Source organism: Anabrus simplex, chromosome 3 (genome assembly GCF_040414725.1).
Source record: "Anabrus simplex isolate iqAnaSimp1 chromosome 3, ASM4041472v1, whole genome shotgun sequence".
NCBI lineage: Eukaryota > Metazoa > Arthropoda > Insecta > Orthoptera > Tettigoniidae > Anabrus > Anabrus simplex.
In genome coordinates, this window is record NC_090267.1 from 297,115,803 (window position 1) to 297,139,250 (window position 23,448).

General features: G+C 41.7%; 1 protein-coding gene across 2 annotated transcripts in view; it reads left to right on the forward strand.

The window, feature by feature from the left end:
* The first annotated feature begins 7,989 nt into the window (after positions 1 to 7,989).
* Positions 7,990 to 23,448, forward strand: part of LOC136867247 (serpin B5) — a 45,964-nt gene continuing 30,505 nt past the window's right edge. For both annotated transcript variants that reach the window (XR_011017978.1, XM_067144386.2), the window contains exons 1-2: positions 7,990 to 8,062; positions 22,147 to 22,241. Coding sequence is in view for 1 of the 2 variants with exons in the window: in XM_067144386.2 (XP_067000487.2) it covers positions 8,038 to 8,062; positions 22,147 to 22,241 (120 nt within the window). In the remaining variant the exon portion in view is untranslated. The remainder of the gene's footprint in view (positions 8,063 to 22,146; positions 22,242 to 23,448) is intronic.

Here is a 23,448-nt window from a genome sequence, read left to right on the forward strand (position 1 = left end):
GCAGTGATAAGAATCGAGGGCTTTGAAAAAGAAGCAGCAATCCAGAAAGGAGTGAGGCAAGGCTGCAGTTTGTCCCCTCTCCTTTTCAATGTTTACATAGAACAGGCAGTAAAGGAAATCAAAGAGAAATTTGGAAAGGGAGTCACAGTCCAAGGAGAGGAAATCAAAACCTTGAGATTTGCCGATGATATTGTTATTTTATCTGAGACTGCAGAAGATCTCGAGAAGTTGCTGAATGGTATGGATGAAGTCTTAGGTAAGGAGTACAAGATGAAAATAAATAAGTCCAAAACAAAAGTAATGGAGTGCAGTCGAACGAAGGCAGGTGATATAGGAAATATTAGATTAGGAAACGAAGTCTTAAAGGAAGTAGATGAATATTGTTACTTGGGTAGTAAAATAACCAACGATGGCAGAAGTAAGGAGGACATAAAATGCAGACTAGCACAAGCAAGGAAGAGCTTTCTTAAGAAAAGAAATTTGCTCACTTCAAACATTGATATCGGAATTAGAAAGATGTTTTTGAAGACTTTTGTGTGGAGCGTGGCATTGTATGGAAGTGAAACATGGACGATAACTAGCTCAGAAAGAAAGAGAATAGAAGCTTTTGAAATGTGGTGTTATAGAAGAATGCTGAAGGTGAGATGGATAGATCGAATCACGAATGAAGAGATACTGAATCGAATTGGTGAGAGGAGATCGATTTGGTTAAATTTGACGAGAAGAAGAGATAGAATGATAGGACACATCTTAAGACACCCAGGACTTGTTCAGTTGGTTTTTGAAGGAAGTGTAGGTGGCAAGAACGGTAGGGGTAGACCAAGGTATGAATATGACAAACAGATTAGAGCAGATGTAGGATGCAATAGTTACGTAGAAATGAAAAGGTTAGCACAGGATAGGGTGGCATGGAGAGCTGCATCAAACCAGTCTATGGACTGATGACTCAAACAACAACAAGACCCCAACTAGAGTATGGTTCCAGTGTATGGGACCCTCACCAGGATTACCTGATTCAAGAACTGGAAAAAATCCAAAGAAAAGCAGCTCGATTTGTTCTGGGTGATTTCCGACAAAAGAGTAGCGTTACAAAAATGTTGCAATGTTTGGGTTGGGAAGAATTGAGAGAAAGAAGAAGAGCTGCTCGACTAAGTGATATGTTCCGAGCTGTCAGCGGAGAGATGGCGTGGAATGACATTAGTAGACGAATAAGTTTGAATGGCGTTTATAAAAGTAGGAAAGATCACAATATGAAGATAAAGTTGGAATTCAAGAGGACAAACTGGGGCAAATATTCATTTATAGGAAGGGGAGTTAGGGATTGGAATAACTTACCAAGGGAGATGTTCAATAAATTTCCAATTTCTTTGAAATCATTTAGGAAAAGGTTAGGAAAGCAACAGATAGGGAATCTGCCACCTGGGCGACTGCCCTAAATGCAGATCAGTATTGATTGATTGATTGATTGAAGTGCAAGGATGTTGAAAGTTGTATGGTCCTAGGAAAGCTAGATGCTGCGTACAGTAAAATCAAGAAAACTTTCCGAAAAGGAAAAATAGATGTATGAATATTAAGAGTTCAGATGGAAAACCACTTTTAGGGAAAGAAGACAAGGCAGAAAAATGGCAGGAACATATCCAACAGTCGTATCAAGGTAAGGTCGTAGATGATGTGTTTCTGGAACAAGAAGAGGCTGTTGATACTGATGGAATGGGAGACCGAATATTGAGGTCAGAGTTTAATAAAGCTTTGAGAGACCCGAATAGGAACAAAATACCTGGAATTGATGCCATTCCCTCTGAATTACTGACTGCTTTAGGAGAAATCAGCATAGTGAGGTTATTCCATTTAGTGTGCAAAATATATGAGACAGGAGAAATGCCATCCGATTTTCGGCAGAATGTTGTACCTATTCCCAAGAAAACCGGTGCTGACAAGTGTGAAAGCTACCGCAGCATTAGTTTAGTATCTCACGCCCGAAACATTCTAACACGTATTATTTACAGAAGAATGGAAATACAAGTTGAAACTGAGTTGGGAGGAGATCAATTTGGCTTCAGAAGAAATGTAGGAACACGTGAAGCAATCCTGGCTTTACGTCTGATCTTAGAGGATCGAATTAAGAAGGGCAAGCCCGCATACATGGCGTTCGTAGATCTAGAAAAGGCATTCGATAATGTTGATTGGACCAAGCTATTTGATATTCTGAAGGTGATTGGGATCAGGTACCGAGAAAGAAGAATGATCTACAATCTATATAAAAATCAGTCTGCAATGATAAGAGTCGAGGGCTATGAAAAAGCAGCAAACCAGAAAGGGTGAGGTAAGCCTGCAGTTTGTACTCCCTCCTTTTCAATGTTTATATAGAACAGGCAGTAAAGGACATCAAAGGAGAAATTGGAAAGGGAATCACAATTGAAGGAGAGGGAATCAAAACCCTGAGATTTGCCGATTATATTGTTATGTTATCTAACGCTGCAGAAGATATGGAGAAGTTGCTGAATGGTATGGACGGAGTCTTGGGGGAGGAGTACAAGATGAAAATAAAGAAGTCCAAAACAAAAGTAATGGAGTACAGTCGTACGAAGTCAGGAGATGCAGGAGATATTAGATTAGGAAATTAAGTCTTAAAGGAAGTGGATGGATATTGTTACTTGTGTAGTGAAATAACAAACGATGGCAGAAGTAAGGAGGACGTAAAATGGAGCCTAGCACAAGCAAGGAAGGCTTTTGTTAAGAAAATAAATTTGCTCACTTCGAACATTTATTTAGGAATTAGAAAAATGTTTTTAAAGACTTTCGTTTGGAGCGTGGCATTGTATGGAAGTGAAACATGGACGATAGCTAGCTCAGAAAGAAAGAGAATAGAAGCTTTTGAAATGTGGTGTTACAGAAGAATGCTGAAGGTGAGATGGATAGATCGAATCACGAATGAAGAGATACTGAATCGAATTGGTGAGAGGAGATCGGTTTGGCTAAATTTGACGAGAAGAAGAGATAGAATGATAGGACACATCTTAAGACACCCAGGATTTGTTCAGTTGGTTTTTGAAGGTTGTGTAGGTGGTATGAACAGTAAGGGCAGACCAAGATATGAATATGACAAGCAGATTAGAGCAGATGTAGGATGCAGTAGTTATATAGAAATGAAAAGGTTAGCACATGATAGAGTGGCATGGGGGGCTGCATCATACCAGTCTATGGACTGATGACTCAAACAACAACAACAACAACAACAACAACAACAACAACAACAACAACAACAACATTTTTACTGTGTTTTGTGTGTGAAACTTTCTTTCTGTCCCCTAACATTTCAGACGTCTTACAAAACCGTACTCCACCGTTTGTTGACCTGAAATCACTTGCAAATATTTACGAACTTTTCAATACGCAACTTGAATTGGTTAGTTTAATTTTCGACACAGTTAGCAACACATTTAGTATTAAAATTCCCTCTCAAACTTCCACTCAGACTGTACTAGAGTAACAAACGTGACTTTCCATTGGCAATGAACCACGGTATTTCCCGGTAAGCATCAGCATCAGTTAAAGATTAAGGTCGTCAACTTAGAGGTGACATTGGAACGGCTTGATCAACAGGGGGATTCACATACTGTATCTGCCATACAGCGCTATGAATGCTTGCCTTCACAAGATGACGTGTTGGGGATAACATCGACAAACAAGCGAACCACATATGTAATTTCTCCTAACTCTTGATATCATGATCACCGGGCGAGTTGGTCGTGCAGTTAGGGGCGCGCAGCCCTGAGCTTGCATCCGGGAGATAGTGGGTTCGAACCCCACTGTCGGCATCCCTGAAGATGGTTTTCCGTGGTTGGTTTCCCATTTACACACCAGGTGAATGCTGCGACTGTACCTTAATTAAGGCCACGGTCGCATCCTTCCCACTCCTAGCCTTTTCCTATCCCATCGTCGCCATGAGACCTATCTGTGTCGTTGCGACGTAAATCAAATTGTAAAAAAAAAAAAAAAAAAAAATTATCGTGATCACATCTACGTGACCTCCAGTTTTTCGTGGTATTAAAAGCACAGGGATGAAAGTGCATGCATTGACCGGGATTCAATTCGCGGCTACTTTGGGTGAGAAGCCAGTGACGATGCCATTCGGCTATTACGCCCCCTAATTTTGAAAAGGAACAACTACTTCGAAAACCTGATATATATGCCGCATAGGCACTAAATGCTGTATTTAACTATTGGCAAAAATATACACAATGTAATTTCTGTTTAATGTATTCAAAAATCGATATTTTTATTTAAAAGACATATGCATGTAGTTTCAGTTCCAGGGCAAAATATGTAGGCCTAAATGAATGTACATCTCGGCCCATGTAACTATACCTCGAGGAGAACAGCAGCGACATGCGGACCAATACCCTGTGACAAGGTCATAATCACTGCAAGTTAATCACACAAGCAATATGTTCTTATCACCGAGCGAGTTTGCTACGCGGTTCTGTTCACGTAGCTTTGAGCTTGCATTCGGGAGATAGAGGGTTATAATCACACCGTCGGAAGCCCTGAAGATGGAATTCCTTGGTTTCCTGTTTTAACACGTAGCAAATGACCACTATCACAATCTTCCCAGTCCTAGTCTTTTCTCGTCCTTGCGTCACTGAAAGTCTACTAAATGTTATTGCGATGTTAAAACACTAGCGGATAATGTATCGGATGGCATTTCTGACGTACTGAATTACCATGCAGTTGGTTCAGCTTCATAGCGTGACGGCTTGCACTATTGTATGTCGTCCTCAGAAGCCCGGGTTCGATTCCTGGTACTTCCAGAGATTTGAGATTGGCAGACCTGTATGGGCCGGCCCTACGGTTTAGGGGTAACGTGTTTGCCTCTTACCGAAAGACTCCGGGTTCGATTCCCGGCCAGGTCAGGGATCTGAGGGCTGGTTTGAAGTTCACTCAGCCTACGTGAGAACAGGATCTATCTCTCTGTGAAATGGCGGCCTCGGTGTATAAATTCAAGTGTAACAAGAGGATTCGTTGCGCTGACTACGCGTCACAGAGGACTTAATTACTGTACTCAGATTCTGAACCAAGAACTGTATTCAGAGTGAACAACTGGCCACTTCTGATGATTGTTTTATTGGGAGAGCTACACAGTCCAATAATAATAATAGCAGGTTGAGTGGCTCAGGCGGTTGAGGCGCTAACCCCAACATGGGAGGTTCGATCCTGCTCAGTCCGGTGGTATTAGAAGGTGCTCAAATACGTCAGCCTCGAGTCGGTAGATTTACCGGAACGTAAAATAATTCCTGCCGGACACAAGTCCAGCATCTTGGCGTCTCGAAAAACCGTCAAATGTAGTTGTGGGACGTAAAAACATTATTATTATTATTATTATTATTATTATTATTATTATTATTATTATTATTATTATTATATGTTGACACCCTTTTAATTTCTATAGATTTTGGGAGACACAGACGTTGAAATATTATTCCATAGAAATTCTGTAATGCGCCATATTTCTAATAATTAGATTCATGCCAAAAGCCTAGATTACCGGCTGAGTTGGCCGTGCGGGTAGAGGCGCGCGGATGTGAGCTTGCATCCGGGAGATAGTGGGTTCGAATCCCACTGTCGGCAGCCCTGAAGATGGTTTTCCGTGGTTTTCCACTTTCACACCAGACCTTAATTAAGGCCACGGCCACTTCCTTCCAACTCCTACGCCTTTCCTATCCCATCGTCGCCATAAGACTTATCTGTGTCGGTGCGATGTAAAGCCCCTAGCAAAAAAAAAAAAAAAAAACTGGATTAAATTCTAAACCTCTTCGCAGTTCTCATAAGGAGTGAGGGCATATGGTGCTGTTGATAGTGATTCGTCCATCGAATGGGTACGTAAAGCTTTGAGCAGATCCCTTGGTGTTATTCGACAGGAGTAAGCTATGTGCCGACATCGGATTTCACCCTCTTCCTACCTCATTATCTTCATCATCCCACATCCAGAAGCGAGATCGCCCATGGGTGTCAAATAGAAAGACCAGCACCAGGCGAGCCGAACATGTCCTCGGACACTTCCGGCACTAAAAGCCATACGATAATAAATAAAGGTAATGTGTCATAAGCTAACGATACGAAGTTATCATGTTTAAAGCCTTCCAAGGTCAACGACCTCAGTCCAAATCGAACCCGGTAACTTAGAAACAGAAGGACGATGACTCACCGACTGCACCATTAGGGACGGCAATAACTCCAGTGATTTTTGTGATAAATAATTACTTTTGTAACACGAAGTAAAACACTTTCCTTCTGTGAATATTAATTATTATGCATATTTCCTTTTGAAAGTTGGAAGTTAAGGCCTCTAGAATTTTATTCTCTATCCATGGACAATCAGGCATTCATTTACATACTATCTACAAAGTTAAGCATCTAGTGTAAACAAAAATAAAGCACAAAGCAAACTGAAGGCTTGCAAAAGCGATCTGTTTTATTAGTTGTTAGCGGGACTATGAGGTTTAGCTAAAGGTGGATTGAGAATTTGCTCACGTTCCCCATTCATTATCCAGCTGATTAAATTCTGCTCAGTTACACAGTGACATTGCGTGTCTTGGTTCCGTATTTCAAGAGAAAGTTGCGTGATAAGGATAGGCAATTTTCAGGGAAGGGCAAGAGTATGGCCCCAATGGGGTCAAAGTCAGGATCAATGGCCGCAGACATTCACTAGAAACCGGATCGTTGGCCATACACTTGAGGTTAGTCAGTGTCAAGGACGATAGCTGAAGACATTATAATCTTTACCTGTTGCTACTTAATGTTTAAATAATTCTTCGCGTTTTGTACGTGCATACGAGTACAGAACTGATTTCTGCTTTATTGATATGCTGTCTTACGAAAAATCACATCCGAGCTTACGGGACAAGTGTTTGAAAACAGTCCACAATGCAAGTTTCAGATTGTTCAGATTATTTCGGAGCTGTAGTTGTTACTGTTGTCTCATGAACTTTAATGAATGTGAAAACTGTGATTTAACCTGAGTTATTATAGTGTCTGTTGAGGTGAGTGAAATTATGAGTGAGGGAATTCCACCCTGGTAGTGGTAGTGTTAACTTGACCAGTTTCGTTCTGATTTTCGGACAGAGCAACTCAGAGGAAAATGCACGCTTGAGACACTTAAAAGTGAATACGCTGCCTAAACGGTTACTACTATTAATAATGGCCTATCGACTCTACCTAGAATTTAATTTCTTAAATAAAAGTTTATGTGTGTTTCCCTCATGAGTAACAATTTTCTAGGAAAATTGCTTTTCTGTGTTTTGGTGCTTTACCCCTTGCCATGTTTTAAATGGTCCTTCCCGAAGTTTTTATACAGAAGAAAATATTTTAATTAATAATTCAATTTTAATTAATTGGCATGACTGGCAGGAAAAAGATTTTTAAAAATATTTCTAAACACTTCAAGGGTCGGGTACCTCGGTATTTTGTCCTTTGAAACAACGATCGTCAATTAGTATTTCTTTATACCATTGACAGTCCGAAATCTCTGTAAAGTCCGACTCATTGGCTGAATGGTCAGCGTACTTCCCTTTGGTTCAGAGGGTCTCGGGTTCGATTCCCGGCCGAGTCGGGGATTTTAATCGCTTCTGATTAATTCCTCTGGCTCAGGAACTGGGTGTTTGTCTCATAAAACAGGGCCAACTCTGTGACGCAGTTCGCACCTGCGATCCCTCCGGTGTGGGAAAAGCGGAAGAAGTCCAAAGCCTGTGTAAAGTGCGACAGCAAATTATGTGCCTAGTGAAGGAATATTTGCTGTGGAAGGAATCAGACTACAATAAAATACAAACAATATCTAATTGGGCGGGGAAAAGCTGTACCATCTTCGAAAAGGAGATCAGGACCTCATTTCTGGGAGCGATTTGGCGTTACCAGGTTCATATGCACTGAAGGAGGAAAGGTGCATTACCTTCTGAACTTGGTCTAGAACGTAGCCAATTGCAGTGTGTGGATCTTATATAAGAGTTGCAGCCTGGAGGTGGGAGAAGCCAGTGTGACGACATGCTTCCAGCAGCGAGAGTGGCAGGTAGGTGGATTCTTGATTGTTCAGGGCATTGCTCTGTTCGAACGTTCCAACTTGCTTAGAAATCCGTTCATATAATTCTAAATTACCATTTCACATTCTTTAAACTCGTTCTTTCGAGTCGGCAACATAAGTGAACACTCGACACAGATCTCACTATTGTACTCTCAAGAATTTTAAGACAGGTTATTCCAAATTCACCAGCCCCGTGGTGTAGGGGTAGCATACCAGCCTCTTACCCGGAGGCTACGATTTCGATTCTCGACCAATCCAATTATTTTCATTCTGGACTCAGGTGGGGGAATGAGCTTCACTCCGCCTTGCGAGGCCAACCTAGGAGCTGCCTGGTATGAGGGGTGGCAGAACTAGGCGCCGAAGGTGTGAATATGTCGTTACGCTGACCATGTGTTACTCTAACATGTGCAGTCATCTTTATGGGCAGAAGTCACTTTTGAAAGACGAAGGCCTTTAATGAGTTATATGTACCATGAGTTATATGTACCACGTGTTTGTTTATTCCAATTTTGCCAATGCTCCATATTTGGTATATTTTCAGTAAAAGATGAGATGTAAGATAAGATTTGACTGATTACTCGATTGTTTGTGAGTGCCTAATAACTTTTGAATGGACATATTTATGAAAACATTCTCCCAAAATGTGGGAGGTAATCGGAGCGTGAAAATACCTGAAAACAAAACAAACTGTACATTATTGTACTCTTAACGATCAGATGGTAAGTTTAATGATACGAGATGATACGAGACCTTAAGACAGAAATTCTGACTCTAAAATTAATACGACATATTTCCATTATTCCAGCTTATAATATAATCAGGCGTGACTCGTAAACGATCGACCCTAGGACGTAAGTTCGTAGGGGCGTTTTGTGCTTTTTGGGGCGTACTTTCCACATCCTGATTACTCTGAACATTTTTGGGGACAATTTATATACATCCCTTAAAATTAGTTCCCGTCAGTCCCCTCGCTTTTTCACTTTACACTTCCACAAGGGTTACCAATTACAAATAGAATGCAAAACGGGATTTTCAGTCAAACAATCAATTCCAGTACAGTACTGCAATATTTCACAAACTATACATGGGAACAACATAAAAGAAACATATTTACTTGGGTTTCACAGATTCGTTAACGCCAGTATTACCAATCCTGTCATAATTCTGAGAAATGCCACCGGGAAGGACTTTAATTATCAGGGCTTGACCCTCGAAACTTTCTATAGATCACCATTGTGTTCGAGCCATGGAACTTTTGCAGTGTTTCAGTTTATATCAGGTCAAGGTCAGCGTATGATTAAGTAAGCGATGGATTACAATTTAAAATATTGACAGGATCTGGTATTGAAAGGTGCCCTTGAAGGCGGATTTGAAAGTCACATTGTTGTATTATGATATTAAAAAAAGGAAAAGAATTACAATTCTTTACGTCGCACCGACACATAGATCTTATGGTGACGAGAAAGGGCTAGGAGTAGAAAAAAAGCGGCTTTGGCCTTAATTAAGGTACAGCCCCAGCATTTGCCTGGTGTGAAAATGGGAAACCACGGTAAACCATCTTCAGGGCTGCCGACAGTGGGACTAGAAACCACTATCTCCCGATTACTGGATACTGGCCGCACTTAAGCGACTGCAGCTATCGAGCTCAGTGAAAACCATCTTCAGGGCTGCCGAAAGTGTGATTCGAACCCATTATCTCCAGAATGCAAGCTGATAGCTACGTGACCCAAACCGTACAGTCACTTGATCGGTAAAAACAACTCAAACAACAACAAAAAAGGAAAAGGAAATTCGTGTCTTCGTCCCTAGGTGGTGCAACTCTTTTTAGACACATCCCAAATAGAGGCGAGGTGCATGCACAATTTTAACCATATACCAGCCCTTCTGTCATTCCTAAATGTCTGACAGTACCTGGAATCGAACCCTGGGATCTAAGGATGGCAACTAATAGCGTTAACCGTAGCTCTAGAACACATATCACCCGTCGCTCTTATTATTAAGGCGAGGTAGATCGTACATTATTATATTATTATTATTATTATTATTATTATTATTATTATTATTATTATTATTATTATTATTATTGTTACCGAGTTTTTGTGGTAGTTAAGCATGAAAGAAGGTGCTGGGTGGTGAATAGGTCTCAAGCTACTAAAGAGAAATTAAATTTTAAAATTTAACAAGGTTATATTTTCTTTTCAAAATTAGGTAACAACAAATAGAACAGGTACTTAGTAGCCGAAATACAACTTGAAATGTACAATTACAGGGATTAAAGAATTTGGGCTTCGAGCCCTGAAAACACAATTCTTGAGCAACTAGCTCAACTTTACGATATACCAATTTCAACAAAAGGGGCAGAAGACCCCAATCAAACCCTGGAGCCCTTGCTCCAAATTACACAGCAAAGCCTCCTCGAGGCATACAACTCTCAGTCTTAGAAAAGAGCCACTCGCTCTTAAAGTTAAGCCTCTCCCAGGCCACACCAAACTCAACTTTCAAGTTGTCCTCAAAGGACATATACACAGGGGTAAAATACCCAACCTACTGAGGTCTATTAGGTGAGAAAAGATTAATACATGACCTCAAAATACAACTTGAGAGGAGGCGAACTTGCACTCCTAATACACTTTGCTTAAGACCTACTTGGCACTAGGCCGTTAATACAAGGGCTAATCCCATACTACAGAGGTGACTTAATGGCAATTTACATTACATTACGGGAGAATTGGTTGAGAAAAATAAGTTCACCTCAAGACGATGTGAGTGGGAACTCGAGAGGGTTAGCACTCTCTATCCCATAATGTAGCTTTACAAGAGAATAGAAGAAAAGAGTAGTTACATTTTAGGAAAAGGTTACATGATGGAAAACGCTTCGAACCCGCCGCGAGAGTTAAACTGCCGACCTAGCAAGAAAAGAAGATATTAACAGGCCATTACCTGGTAGTAGATCGCTGCCGAGGAAAGAGGCGCTTCCCGCCTCCTGCTATGTACTTAATACACTGAAAGATGGAACAGAAGTGGCCCGGAGACCCCAAAATCAGCAGTTTATAACCTCTCGCGGAAGATTCTAGGCGTTAGGGGAAATAAAACACCCTCCCTCAAAGTTTTTATTGGTTCGGGAAAAGAAACCCCTACATAGAGGAAAAGAAACACATTATTGGTGGAAAATTAATTAAAGAAATTCGGGATTGGCTAGATCCAAAATAAGGGGAAAAAGAGGGGTATACAGCCAACTTAAACCATGACAGAAAGAAATTTAACAAAGAACAAACTCTTGAAATAAAAATTTCTCCAACAAAATAGTTCTTTGATTTCGCACTAGGTCGCACTATTGTTGATCTTCAGTAGTGTCCTCTAGAAGAGAAAGTTCACACTTCTTACTTCAAGCGAAACAAAAACACATCAAAAGTGACACAGTTCAAAAACTCAAAATTTTCCATGTGGTGACATCTTCTGAGAAAGTAGAGAATTAATAGAATAGATAAAGTTCAACCTTCCTCCAGAAGAGGAGTTTCAACTGGCGCAACTTTTAAATAAACGGTGTAGAGGTGTACCGCCCGGTACAGACCTCCCCCCCCAAAAGTTCCTCCAGGGGTGACACATGAAATCAGTTTGAAACAAAGTCCAAGAAATGATGTTGATACGAAGGTAGATAGCAGAAGTATTTACAAGATTTCTTAATTCAGTTTCAAAATGTTGTTGTTGCAGGTGAATGAAAGTCTTTATGTTTGTAGAATTTGAATTTGTGAAGATAAACTTTTAATACTTAAAGGTGAAGAAAAATTTGGCAATGTCCACCAAATATTGTAGTTGAATTCCCAAGTATAGTTATTGCTTATGGTGACTGTCCATATAGCTGATGTAGATTAAGAAGGATGGCCAGACCGGCCGTTGCAGCTTGCGTCCAAGGGAGGCCGCTCGGACCCCTTAAGTACCCTGAGATACCGCTCGCCCGCACTATGAGGGGAGCAGAGGAGTTGAAGTACGCCGCGCCCGCGGTGAACAGATACAGGCTGCGGGCATGTAGCAGGTCGTGCGCCGCACATCAGCCTTGGCCGGGAGGTGAGCTCCGGCTCGCCGTGCACATGTCGTCCTCGCTGGAGAGGAGGGGGCCCATCCCCCTCCCCAGTCGCTGCACGGCGCTGCGCGGCTGCGGGGGCGCTGAAACATTAAAGCTAGGCGGCAGAATTGTGTTGGACTATCATCTTCTTTGAGGGTACAGGCTTGTGGAGAGGTTGAGGGGCCAGCGGCGTGTAGATATCCATGGCATTTACTATTATGAAGCCACAGTGTAAGGTGAAGCAGGAGACGGGAGCGTGGTAATGGCCGTGGCAAGAACAGGATGGCAGTTTAACGGGTCGGGGCAGGTTTTACACAAGGCTTACATCTAAAACCAAAATATTACAGAAGGGGCAGAATGCCTTAAAGTGAAACTCAAAAAAAAAAAAAAAAAAAAAAATATAACCTTCATATCCTTTCAAAATAATATGAAGCAAGTTAACACAGAAATTACACCGGTTTCACCTGGGACAGGTGAACTCTAAATATCCTCTCGGTGGCTGGATTACTTAGCAATAAGGTAACCGGCGTAAGAAAATCGAGAATGATACAAGGCCCATGAAATCTGGGGGCAAGCTTGCCCGCGGGAACAAAATTTTTGACCATAACCTGGTCACCTACCTTCAAAGTGGTGGGTCTCCGTCCACGATCATACCTTTCCCTAACCTTTTCATGAGACACTTTAAGATTGGCTTTAGCCTTCTTCCAAAGGTCTTTAATGTTATCCGGATCTATTGTCTCGGGTAGAATGTCATTCAAAGACCAGAGGTTAGAGATCGGCGAGTTGGGAACAAACTTGAACATCAAGGAAGCTGGAGTAAACTTGTGAGATTCATGAACCGCCGAATTCAAAGCAAAAGCTATCCAATGCAGGGACGTGTCCCACCTGGAAGGATCTTCATGATGATAGGCAATGAGTGCGGACCTGAGATTACGGTTAACCCGTTCAGCCAGAGATGGTTGAGGATAATAAGCAGATGTAGTTACATGAGAGATGGACAAGTCAAAACAGAATTTACGAAACAGATTTGATGTAAAAGCTTTAGCATTATCAGATACAATGTATTGGCACAGACCAAAAGAAGCAAAAATAGAATTTAGGCAAGTAATGGTGGACTGAGCGGTAGCCAGCTTAGTCGGAAATAACCAGGAAAATCTTGTAAAACCATCTACACACACAAGGATGAACTTGTTGGCATTACCCTTTGACTGGGGGAAGGGTCCCACATAATCGATATACAGGCGTTCCATGGGGCGCGACGCTTGATGAGAAGACAAAAGGCCTACTTTAGTGGACATGGTGGGTTTACTGATCAAACGAGATTTACAAGCTTTTACAAGTTCCCGAATTTCACCGTCCATACCTTTCCATATGAACATTTCACGAATCTTTTCACGAGTTTTAAAGATTCCAAGATGCCCCCCCAATGGGGTCTCATGATAGTATTTGAAGATCATAGGTACAAGAACCGCTGGAACAACAACTTTCATCAACTTATCATGCCTCGAAGGGCAACATAGAACACCATTCCTTAGAACATAAGGGACAGCATGTTCCCCAGAAGAAAGGGTTTCCATTATCGGAGCCAGCGTCGGATCTTCACGTTGGTATTTCTCAATATCCCTAAAAAGCATGGGAGCATCTGTTAAGATGGCATTAGCACCAGATAGTATGGACTCGGAAGGTGATGAACTGTCGACCGGTTCGTGGGTCTCTACGTCGTTATGAAACATACGGCTGAGTCCATCGGCAACAACATTTTCAGTACCTCTGATATGCCGTACATCGAATTGGAAGGCAGAAATACGGATGGCCCAACGGGCTATACGACCTGTACGACGCGGCCTACCTAAGACCCAGCTTAAGGCTTGATTATCTGTCTCCAGATCGAATTTGACGTGTTCCAGATAGAGACGGAACTTTTCTAAGGCGAATAAGACTGCCAAACCTTCAAGCTCATATATGGAGTACTTTGCTTCTTGAGCTGACAATGTCCTAGACGCATAGGCGATGGGTCGCCTCCCTAGTTCAGTCTCTTGAAGAAGAACTGCAGCTACTGCTGACGACGATGCGTCGGTTTGGACGATGAATTTCTTCGAGAAATCAGGCATAGCAAGTACAGGGGCATTACAGAGAGCTAATTTCAGATCTTCAAAAGCGGCTTGTTGAGAAGGTCCCCACTCGAATTTGATGCCTTTCCTACGAAGAAGGTTTAAGGGCGCCGCTCTATTAGCAAAATTAGGAATGAACTTCCTGAAGAAATTCACCATGCCAATGAACCTGGCGATACCTTTAATGTCCTTGGGAGGTTTAAAATCACGGATGGCCTGTGTTCTAGAATGATCGACTGCTACACCATCAGGTGACACAATATGCCCTAGGAATGACATAGAGGGCTTAGCAAAGGCAACCTTGGACAACTTAACAGTTAACCCAGCCTTACGAAGGCGATTGAGAACTTCTCGCAAATGATCTAGATGTTCTTCAAAGGTTTCGGAAAATACGACGACATCATCCAAGTAGTGATATAAGTACTCAAATTTGATGTCGGAGAAGACCCTATCTAGTAGCCTAGTGAGCACAGCTGCCCCCGTGGGGAGCCCGAAAGGCACGCGGTTGTATTCATATAAATTCCAGTCCGTGGCAAACGCTGTAAGATGTTTAGACTCTTCGGCAAGGGGAATTTGATTATAGGCCTGATTCAAGTCCAAGATGGTGAAGAACTTGGCCTTACGAAACCATGAAAAGCAAGAATGAAGGTCGGGAAGGGGCACAGATTGCAACACCACCTTCCGATTGAGAGCCCTGTAATCAATGACAGGCCTGAAGCCTCCTTGAGGTTTCGGTACTAGAAAAATAGGCGAAGAATACGCTGACTTAGAGGGCCTAATAATACCATCCTTCAACATCTGATCGATGATTTCTTTCAGAGCCTTCATTTTAGGTGGAGATAGCCTATACGGTGGAAAACGGACAGGAATAGAATCCGTGACCTCAATTTTGTATTCAATAAGGTCAGTAACACCAAGAGTATCAGAGAACACCTCGGGAAACGACTGACACAATTTCCGAATACTATCAGCCTGCTCCTCAGGTAGATGTCTAAGGTCTAACAACATCTCATCCTGGGTAGGCGAAATAGATGAACATGATACAGAATTACACTTTAACAAGGGAATTCTACAATTGGACGCAAATTTGAATGTGCACGACCTACTCTGGAGATCGAGCACAAGACCAGTGTGAGAAATGAAGTCCGCTCCCAATATGATGGGGCAAGACAAATGCTTGGCCACAAACAATTTGATTTTCCATGTAAATTTAAAAACACGAATTTTGACATGTAAGGAACCTAGAATTTCTAATGGAGATGAATTAGCCGAAACATATTTAACAGGAGATGAGTCAAGGTCAGGGAGTTTACAAACAGATTTCAATTTAGAATACCAATCAGCCGAAATAATGGAACAAACACTGCCTGAATCTAAGAGAGCTGTTATAGGCTCGTTATTTAACTCAATCTTAAGAAAAGGAACAGGTGCGGGGGTATCCGCCGCAATCCTAAGACACTCTCTGGGGCATTCAAAAAAAGAATTTGAAGATTGCTCATTCCCTGAATTCTCGACCCTTTTGCCCGGGGCTGAGCCTTGGAAAGCAGAATTAGTCGACTCAGCCGAAGCCGCTAGTCACTTTTTATTATTGGCATGGGTGGAATTTGCACCAGAGCAGGAGGGGGTGCTATTTGAGTTTGGGCAATTCTTGGCGATATGTGAGAAAGCCCCACATTTAAAGCAGCCTTGTGATGACCCTGCTCCATTCCTTGTCCCACTTGACTTGATCAGAGGACACTTATTCCGCAGATGGTCAGGCGACCCGCAAGCATAACATTTACGGGGATTGACTGGTCGGCGAGGTGGAGGCCGAGTGTTACTAAAGGAAGGCGGGGGTTCTTTCGCGACACGCAAAGAATCGGCGTATCTAACTCCTTCCGCTGAGACTGCCAATGCTTCAAGTTCCGAGAACGTTTGCGGGCACGCCGCGAAACACAAATATGACCTATAGGATGGTGAAATACCTTCCACAATAGCTTGTACAATTTGATCCTCAGGGAAGTGAAGAGCAAACACCCTAGTATAAAACTTAATATCTTGGATGAAGTCAGCCAAGTTTTCATCCAAGCGCTGTACACGGTAATAGTACTTCTGAATCAGGGAGGACCTGGCCCTAGCCGGGATGAAGTTAGCTAGCAAATGGGCATGGAAATCCTCAATAGATGATTGCTCGGCAATGGCTCTTACGATTTTATCAGAGAGAATACCAATAGCATACGGATAGATAATTTGCAAAATTTGACATGGCGAAAGAGAAAAAACAAGGGCATGATCCTGAAATTCCACTAGAAATCTTAAAAATGAAATTACGTCACTGGTGGTATTAACGGAAAACTTGGATATACCTCTGAGCAACATTGCCAATGGATGAGGCAAGCTGCTAAACCCGGGCGACATAGTAGGTAAAGGTTTCAATGGCAAGGAAGTTAATTCAGCACGTACATTGTTCAACGATGTGCGGCGTTCAGACTCGTTGTCCAATGGGGCAGAGATAGTTTGAGCAGCAACGGTTATCCTATTGCCTTCTCCCTTAGCAGGTTCTTCCTCACTACTTACATTCACAACGGTGGGCTGATCAGATTTGGGAGGAACTTCCCCAGTTAACAATTGAGTGACTTTACTAGACAATTCAGAGATAGTTTCAATGAGCGTATTAGCTTGCTTCCTCTGAACGTCATTCACCTTCAGAGACAACAGATCATTAACTCTATTTGAAAAGTGATATAGCCTGCCTTGCACACGCTTAATTTGATTAGGAGACGGATCGTTTTCATCAAAAAAGCTGACTACAGATGCTAGCCCAGTAATATTCTCGACGATCGTGGAAAGAGACTCATCAATTTCTTTCTCTCCCAAATTGGGGATGGAAATGGGCAAATCAAGGGACTCTCTAAGCTTGTTGGTGTCGATTGCAACCGTGCCTCCAGATTGCACATTTCTGATAGTTAACTCGTATATCAACTCCTCTTTGCGCAAATAGTTAAGGAGGAGAACATCGCGAGGGCCGGGCATGATGACAGAACAATTTTGAAAAACTCAAAAAATTCCAGCAACTGAGACAATTATTAGAGTTCGAATCAAAGCAATGTTTAGCCGTCAAAAGGGGCTAAATTGAGACCCATTCAACCACGCTCTGCTACCACTTGTTACCGAGTTTTTGTGGTAGTTAAGCATGAAAGAAGGTGCTGGGTGGTGAATAGGTCTCAAGCTACTAAAGAGAAATTAAATTTTAAAATTTAACAAGGTTATATTTTCTTTTCAAAATTAGGTAACAACAAATAGAACAGGTACTTAGTAGCCGAAATACAACTTGAAATGTACAATTACAGGGATTAAAGAATTTGGGCTTCGAGCCCTGAAAACACAATTCTTGAGCAACTAGCTCAACTTTACGATATACCAATTTCAACAAAAGGGGCAGAAGACCCCAATCAAACCCTGGAGCCCTTGCTCCAAATTACACAGCAAAGCCTCCTCGAGGCATACAACTCTCAGTCTTAGAAAAGAGCCACTCGCTCTTAAAGTTAAGCCTCTCCCAGGCCACACCAAACTCAACTTTCAAGTTGTCCTCAAAGGACATATACACAGGGGTAAAATACCCAACCTACTGAGGTCTATTAGGTGAGAAAAGATTAATACATGACCTCAAAATACAACTTGAGAGGAGGCGAACTTGCACTCCTAATACACTTTGCTTAAGACCTACTTGGCACTAGGCCGTTAATACAAGGGCTAATCCCATACTACAGAGGTGACTTAATGGCAATTTACATTACATTACGGGAGAATTGGTTGAGAAAAATAAGTTCACCTCAAGACGATGTGAGTGGGAACTCGAGAGGGTTAGCACTCTCTATCCCATAATGTAGCTTTACAAGAGAATAGAAGAAAAGAGTAGTTACATTTTAGGAAAAGGTTACATGATGGAAAACGCTTCGAACCCGCCGCGAGAGTTAAACTGCCGACCTAGCAAGAAAAGAAGATATTAACAGGCCATTACCTGGTAGTAGATCGCTGCCGAGGAAAGAGGCGCTTCCCGCCTCCTGCTATGTACTTAATACACTGAAAGATGGAACAGAAGTGGCCCGGAGACCCCAAAATCAGCAGTTTATAACCTCTCGCGGAAGATTCTAGGCGTTAGGGGAAATAAAACACCCTCCCTCAAAGTTTTTATTGGTTCGGGAAAAGAAACCCCTACATAGAGGAAAAGAAACACATTATTGGTGGAAAATTAATTAAAGAAATTCGGGATTGGCTAGATCCAAAATAAGGGGAAAAAGAGGGGTATACAGCCAACTTAAACCATGACAGAAAGAAATTTAACAAAGAACAAACTCTTGAAATAAAAATTTCTCCAACAAAATAGTTCTTTGATTTCGCACTAGGTCGCACTATTGTTGATCTTCAGTAGTGTCCTCTAGAAGAGAAAGTTCACACTTCTTACTTCAAGCGAAACAAAAACACATCAAAAGTGACACAGTTCAAAAACTCAAAATTTTCCATGTGGTGACATCTTCTGAGAAAGTAGAGAATTAATAGAATAGATAAAGTTCAACCTTCCTCCAGAAGAGGAGTTTCAACTGGCGCAACTTTTAAATAAACGGTGTAGAGGTGTACCGCCCGGTACAATTATTATTATGCATATATAACAAATAATTATCCAGCTAATGTGAAACACAACAGCATCAATAGAGCAATAACAATTGATCAATTTAAACAGCTCATATGATTTAGAAATGCATTTGCACAGTGAGTATGTGCACTGCAGGTTGAACTACAAGTGAATATCCAGTCCACTTATTCACTCCACTGCCTCGGGTGTTGTTGAGCTGAGGGCTTCTGTGTTGCCTGGGAAAGCTCGAAGTGGACATTCTTGTACGACATGCCTCACTGTCTGCTGAACCTCACCACAATCAAAACAAGGAGAATCTGACCATCAGGTCGTAACATAGTAGATGAACGGGGAAGTGTATTTAGAAAGCAAAATATAGATTAAAATGAAAGGATATTCGAATGACATGAACGGAAAAATATAAAAGAGATGTGCGGGATATTAACATTTAAAACTTTCTTAAAAAATGGAATTCGAAACGCAGGGACGTAACCTTTCATTTCAGAAATCCCATATTCACTGTCTCGGATTCAAACCGCGGCCACTATGAAGTAAGAAATGTGATCCATTGAGTAAAACATTTTTAAGGTTACATACGAGAACAATGTGATACAATAACCTAAAAATAATCCACCTTAGGCATAATGTGAATAATGTGAATCGCTTATTATGTAGTTTAATAATATTTTGGTTTGCCTCTTGAGGTTATCAGTGAAACAACCAGATATTTATATACAGTAAATCAAGTTATAATTTTATTATACACATCGAATTTTCTGCATCACGCATCGTCTTTACCTTTAAATTTGTGCGCTTATACATGAATAACTTCCAACGGGCTTCAGACTTATGAGGCCCCTCAATTATCCGTTTACATTTAATAAAACAATTACATAAGAGCTGATTCTTACATACTTTCATATCGAAGCATAAGGGGATGCACATGTCATAGAAGAGTACACTGGCGGGCTTCGGAAGAACTAAATTTTCCCTAATTTAAAAAATCACCTTTCTAGGCCTTATGTCATCCAGGCAATGGCTTGGAGTATTAGTACAGTCCATTATGGCTTCTCCTTCTATTGCATTATAAGTGAAGCCTACAGACCTGGAAAAAGAATGGTTTTTTTAAAAAAAGGATTTGGGGTAGTTGATTGTTCCCCAAGGTTGTACTATGAAGTGAACTGTTAAAAACGTGTTAAAGTGTTTTGTTAATTATTAGTCCATGTCATACGTACTAAAGTACAGTAGGTACTTCTGAACAGGATACACAGTCCAGTTAACAGAATAGTAATACTACCGTAAATTACAATCAAACTTTAATACGTGATCGACGTCGGGACCAAACTCCCCTGAACCTGTCTTCTCATATCCTAATATCTCAAATTATTCCAGGAATTTTCCCAGAATTTACTCCTAAATGTTTCATAAATATTCTAATATCCGAGGTACCTTCCAGTAATGTACGGGATAAATAACATTTCTGGTATATCTCGAGAAATATTTCAGAATATTTCAGGAATGTTTTAAAACTTTGGAACATCGACAAATCTTCCTTAATAACATCTCACAAACGCATATAAAGCAGAAAACAGTAGTTACGTTGAACTGATTTAATATCCTGCTATAGTCAGAAGTCCCGTACCCTTAGAATGTAAAGGCACTGGACATAATTTAATTACTTCAGTGTATTTTTAGAACGGATAAAATATTGTGGAAAAGTTTCTAGGAACATTTTAAAATATGTGAAAACTGTATTTTTTTTTTTTTGCTAGTTGCTTTACGTCGCACCGACACAGATAGGTCTTATGGCGACAATGGGACAGGAAAGGGCTAGGAGTGGGAAGGAAGCGGCCGTGGCCTTAATTAAGGTACAGCCCCGGCATTTGCCTGGTGTGAAAATGGGAAACCACGGAAAACCATTTTCAGGTCTGCCGACAGTGGGATTCGAACCTACTATCTCCCGAATACTGGATACTAGCCGCACTTAAGCGACTGCAGCTATCGAGCTCGGTTGAAAACTGTTTAATAACATGATAGTGATAATTTTAAAATTCATTAACTATATCATTTCATTTTAAAAATAAATACATTCTTCTTCCTTTATCGATTTTTCCACACTGGTGGTGTCGCGGGTGCGAACTTTGTCACACATATGGATTTGTGCCAGTTTTATGGCTGGATGCCCTTCACGCCGGTAGCCCAGTGTGGAGGGATGCATTCATTCACTGTTGCATGTTCCTGTAGTGATTGGTAGTGTGATGTGTTGTGTGAATTTGAAGACATATTGGGACATATTTGGACATACGTAAACATCTACTCTTCAAGCCCTAGAAATTAACCACACAGTTAACATATCTTGCCCGGTCGGGAATCAAACTAGGAGCCCTCTGAACTGAAAGCCAGTACACTGAGCATTCAGCCAAGGAGCCGGACTAAAAATTAAATAAATTAACATTAAAATATTATTCCTTTATAGAACAGCAATAATACATTATATGGGCCTATTATATTTGGGCGAAATTTATGCCCCTCGTAATTTGATGCCCTTGGCCGGGGCCTGACGGGACTTCCAGTTCACAAATCCGACATTACTATCAACTGAACTATAGAGGCCATGGCGGTGATTATTGATTCATGGGGCAGTACAACAAGGCAACCATTCCCTCTGGCAAAGGATGAAGGAACCTCCTGTTTATTTTGCCGCACCAGTATCATGCCACGGCGTTGCCATTTTGAAACACCGGATCCCGTGGTATGTTTGAAGTTAAGCAACATAGAGTTGGGTCATTACCTCCATAGGCCCGTGCTGAACTAACCACTTACCGTACCACAAGCGTACTCCGGCTTATATAGGTTGTCTGATTAGAGCTAATTGCAAATTGAGGATTGTGCAGGCGCGTAGTTAATTCACACTGAACGCTGAAAGGAGTAAGAGCCTAATGAAGATGTATCGTGCGTATGCATGGATTCTTGCGATTTAAAAACCATAGCTTTGATTGGAGTATAAACCAAACTTATTCCCATGCAGTCAAAGGAACGCCACTCTGTTACGGTTGCCTCAAGACTAGCCGCGTAACCAGAACAATAATGTGATCCCGAGATCTAGTCAACTCGATCGATGACCGAAATGATGTTTTACTTCATGTGTATGACTGTATATACAAGCTTGAGATCCGTTAGCTTCATGTAATCGACACTCTTGCAGAAGCTTAAGTCAGAGCAGCAGGTTTTCGGTTTCACTGACAATAAACTTCTGTTCATATTTTTTCATTTTGTTTCCTTCCAGTACTCTTGGCGGTGGTGGTTGTGGTCACCAGTCATGATCATCCAATCCACGAGTTAGCTGCTGGACAGCTCTCCTTTTCCACTAAACTGTATGAGGTGAGTAGTAATACCAATACTGTATGCGGCAAAACAAACGACATTGAAATCTTATTTACACTAGTGTCCAAAAGTTAAGCATAATCACTAAACGAGGCCATACCGCCTGATTGAAATGTCAGACGGATTGCTGAACAAACGGAAACTGAGTCACACACCATATGTCACACAACTTGTCCAATAAAACAGTATCAGAATGGTTCTGATAGCTAAGGTACACCTTCTTCAACAACTAACAAAACTTGGCAATGTCTTCCACAACATAACATGCTGTTAGTAGGGTGTATGGTTACACCTAACGGCCGCACATGCATCGCAGCGACGTGGAATGCTCTCTATCAGATGGTCCAAAACCTCTTGTGGCAGTCGATCCAATTCGTCCGAAAGGGCTATGCGAAGGTCTTGGAGGGTCCTTGGTGGAGGCTGACCGGATGCAATTCGCCTCCCTAATGTTCTATAGGACTCGGATCCGCAGAACTCGCTGGCCAGCCATGCAATGAATGTCTTCCTCACCCAGAAATTCATTCACCAGAGCAGCGTGGTTCGGTCGGGCAATATCATCCATTAAGAGGAAGTCTGGACCAACCGCACCTCTGAAGAGTCGAACATGAGGTTTCAGTACATCATACCTGTATCTCCGAGCGTTATCAGTGTTTCTAGGACCACCCATGAAGGTGTGCAGGTCCGTACGACTATTCAACATGTAGCCGCCCCACACCATGACGCCACCACCACCATACTAGTCCCGTTCTACGATGTTCCCATGGTTGTATCGGCTACCGGTTCTCTCCAGATGAATATGCGACGGGAATCGTTCTGCAAAGTGAAGCGGGTTTCATCTGTGAAGAGCACATGCCTCCATTCATTCATGGTCCGGTTTCAATGTTGACGGCTCCATAGTAAACGGGCCCGTCTCCGTGCTGGAGTGAGCGGGACGCACACCACTGGACATCGGGCCATCTAGTTTATAAAAGCACCACCAGTTTAACCTCTCAGGCGTTGTATCTTCGTCGGATGTTGTTTCAGCATCTTCATACTAATAATTATCGTGCATGCGGTATATTTAAACTTGTTCAAATTTATGCATGACATACTTATATTCTATCCTACCTCCACTCATGTATATGAAAATCGATCTGAAGAATTCGTTCTGCGAACCCAATTCCATATTATAGGTTATAGTTAAGTACAATTTTACTGTATACGT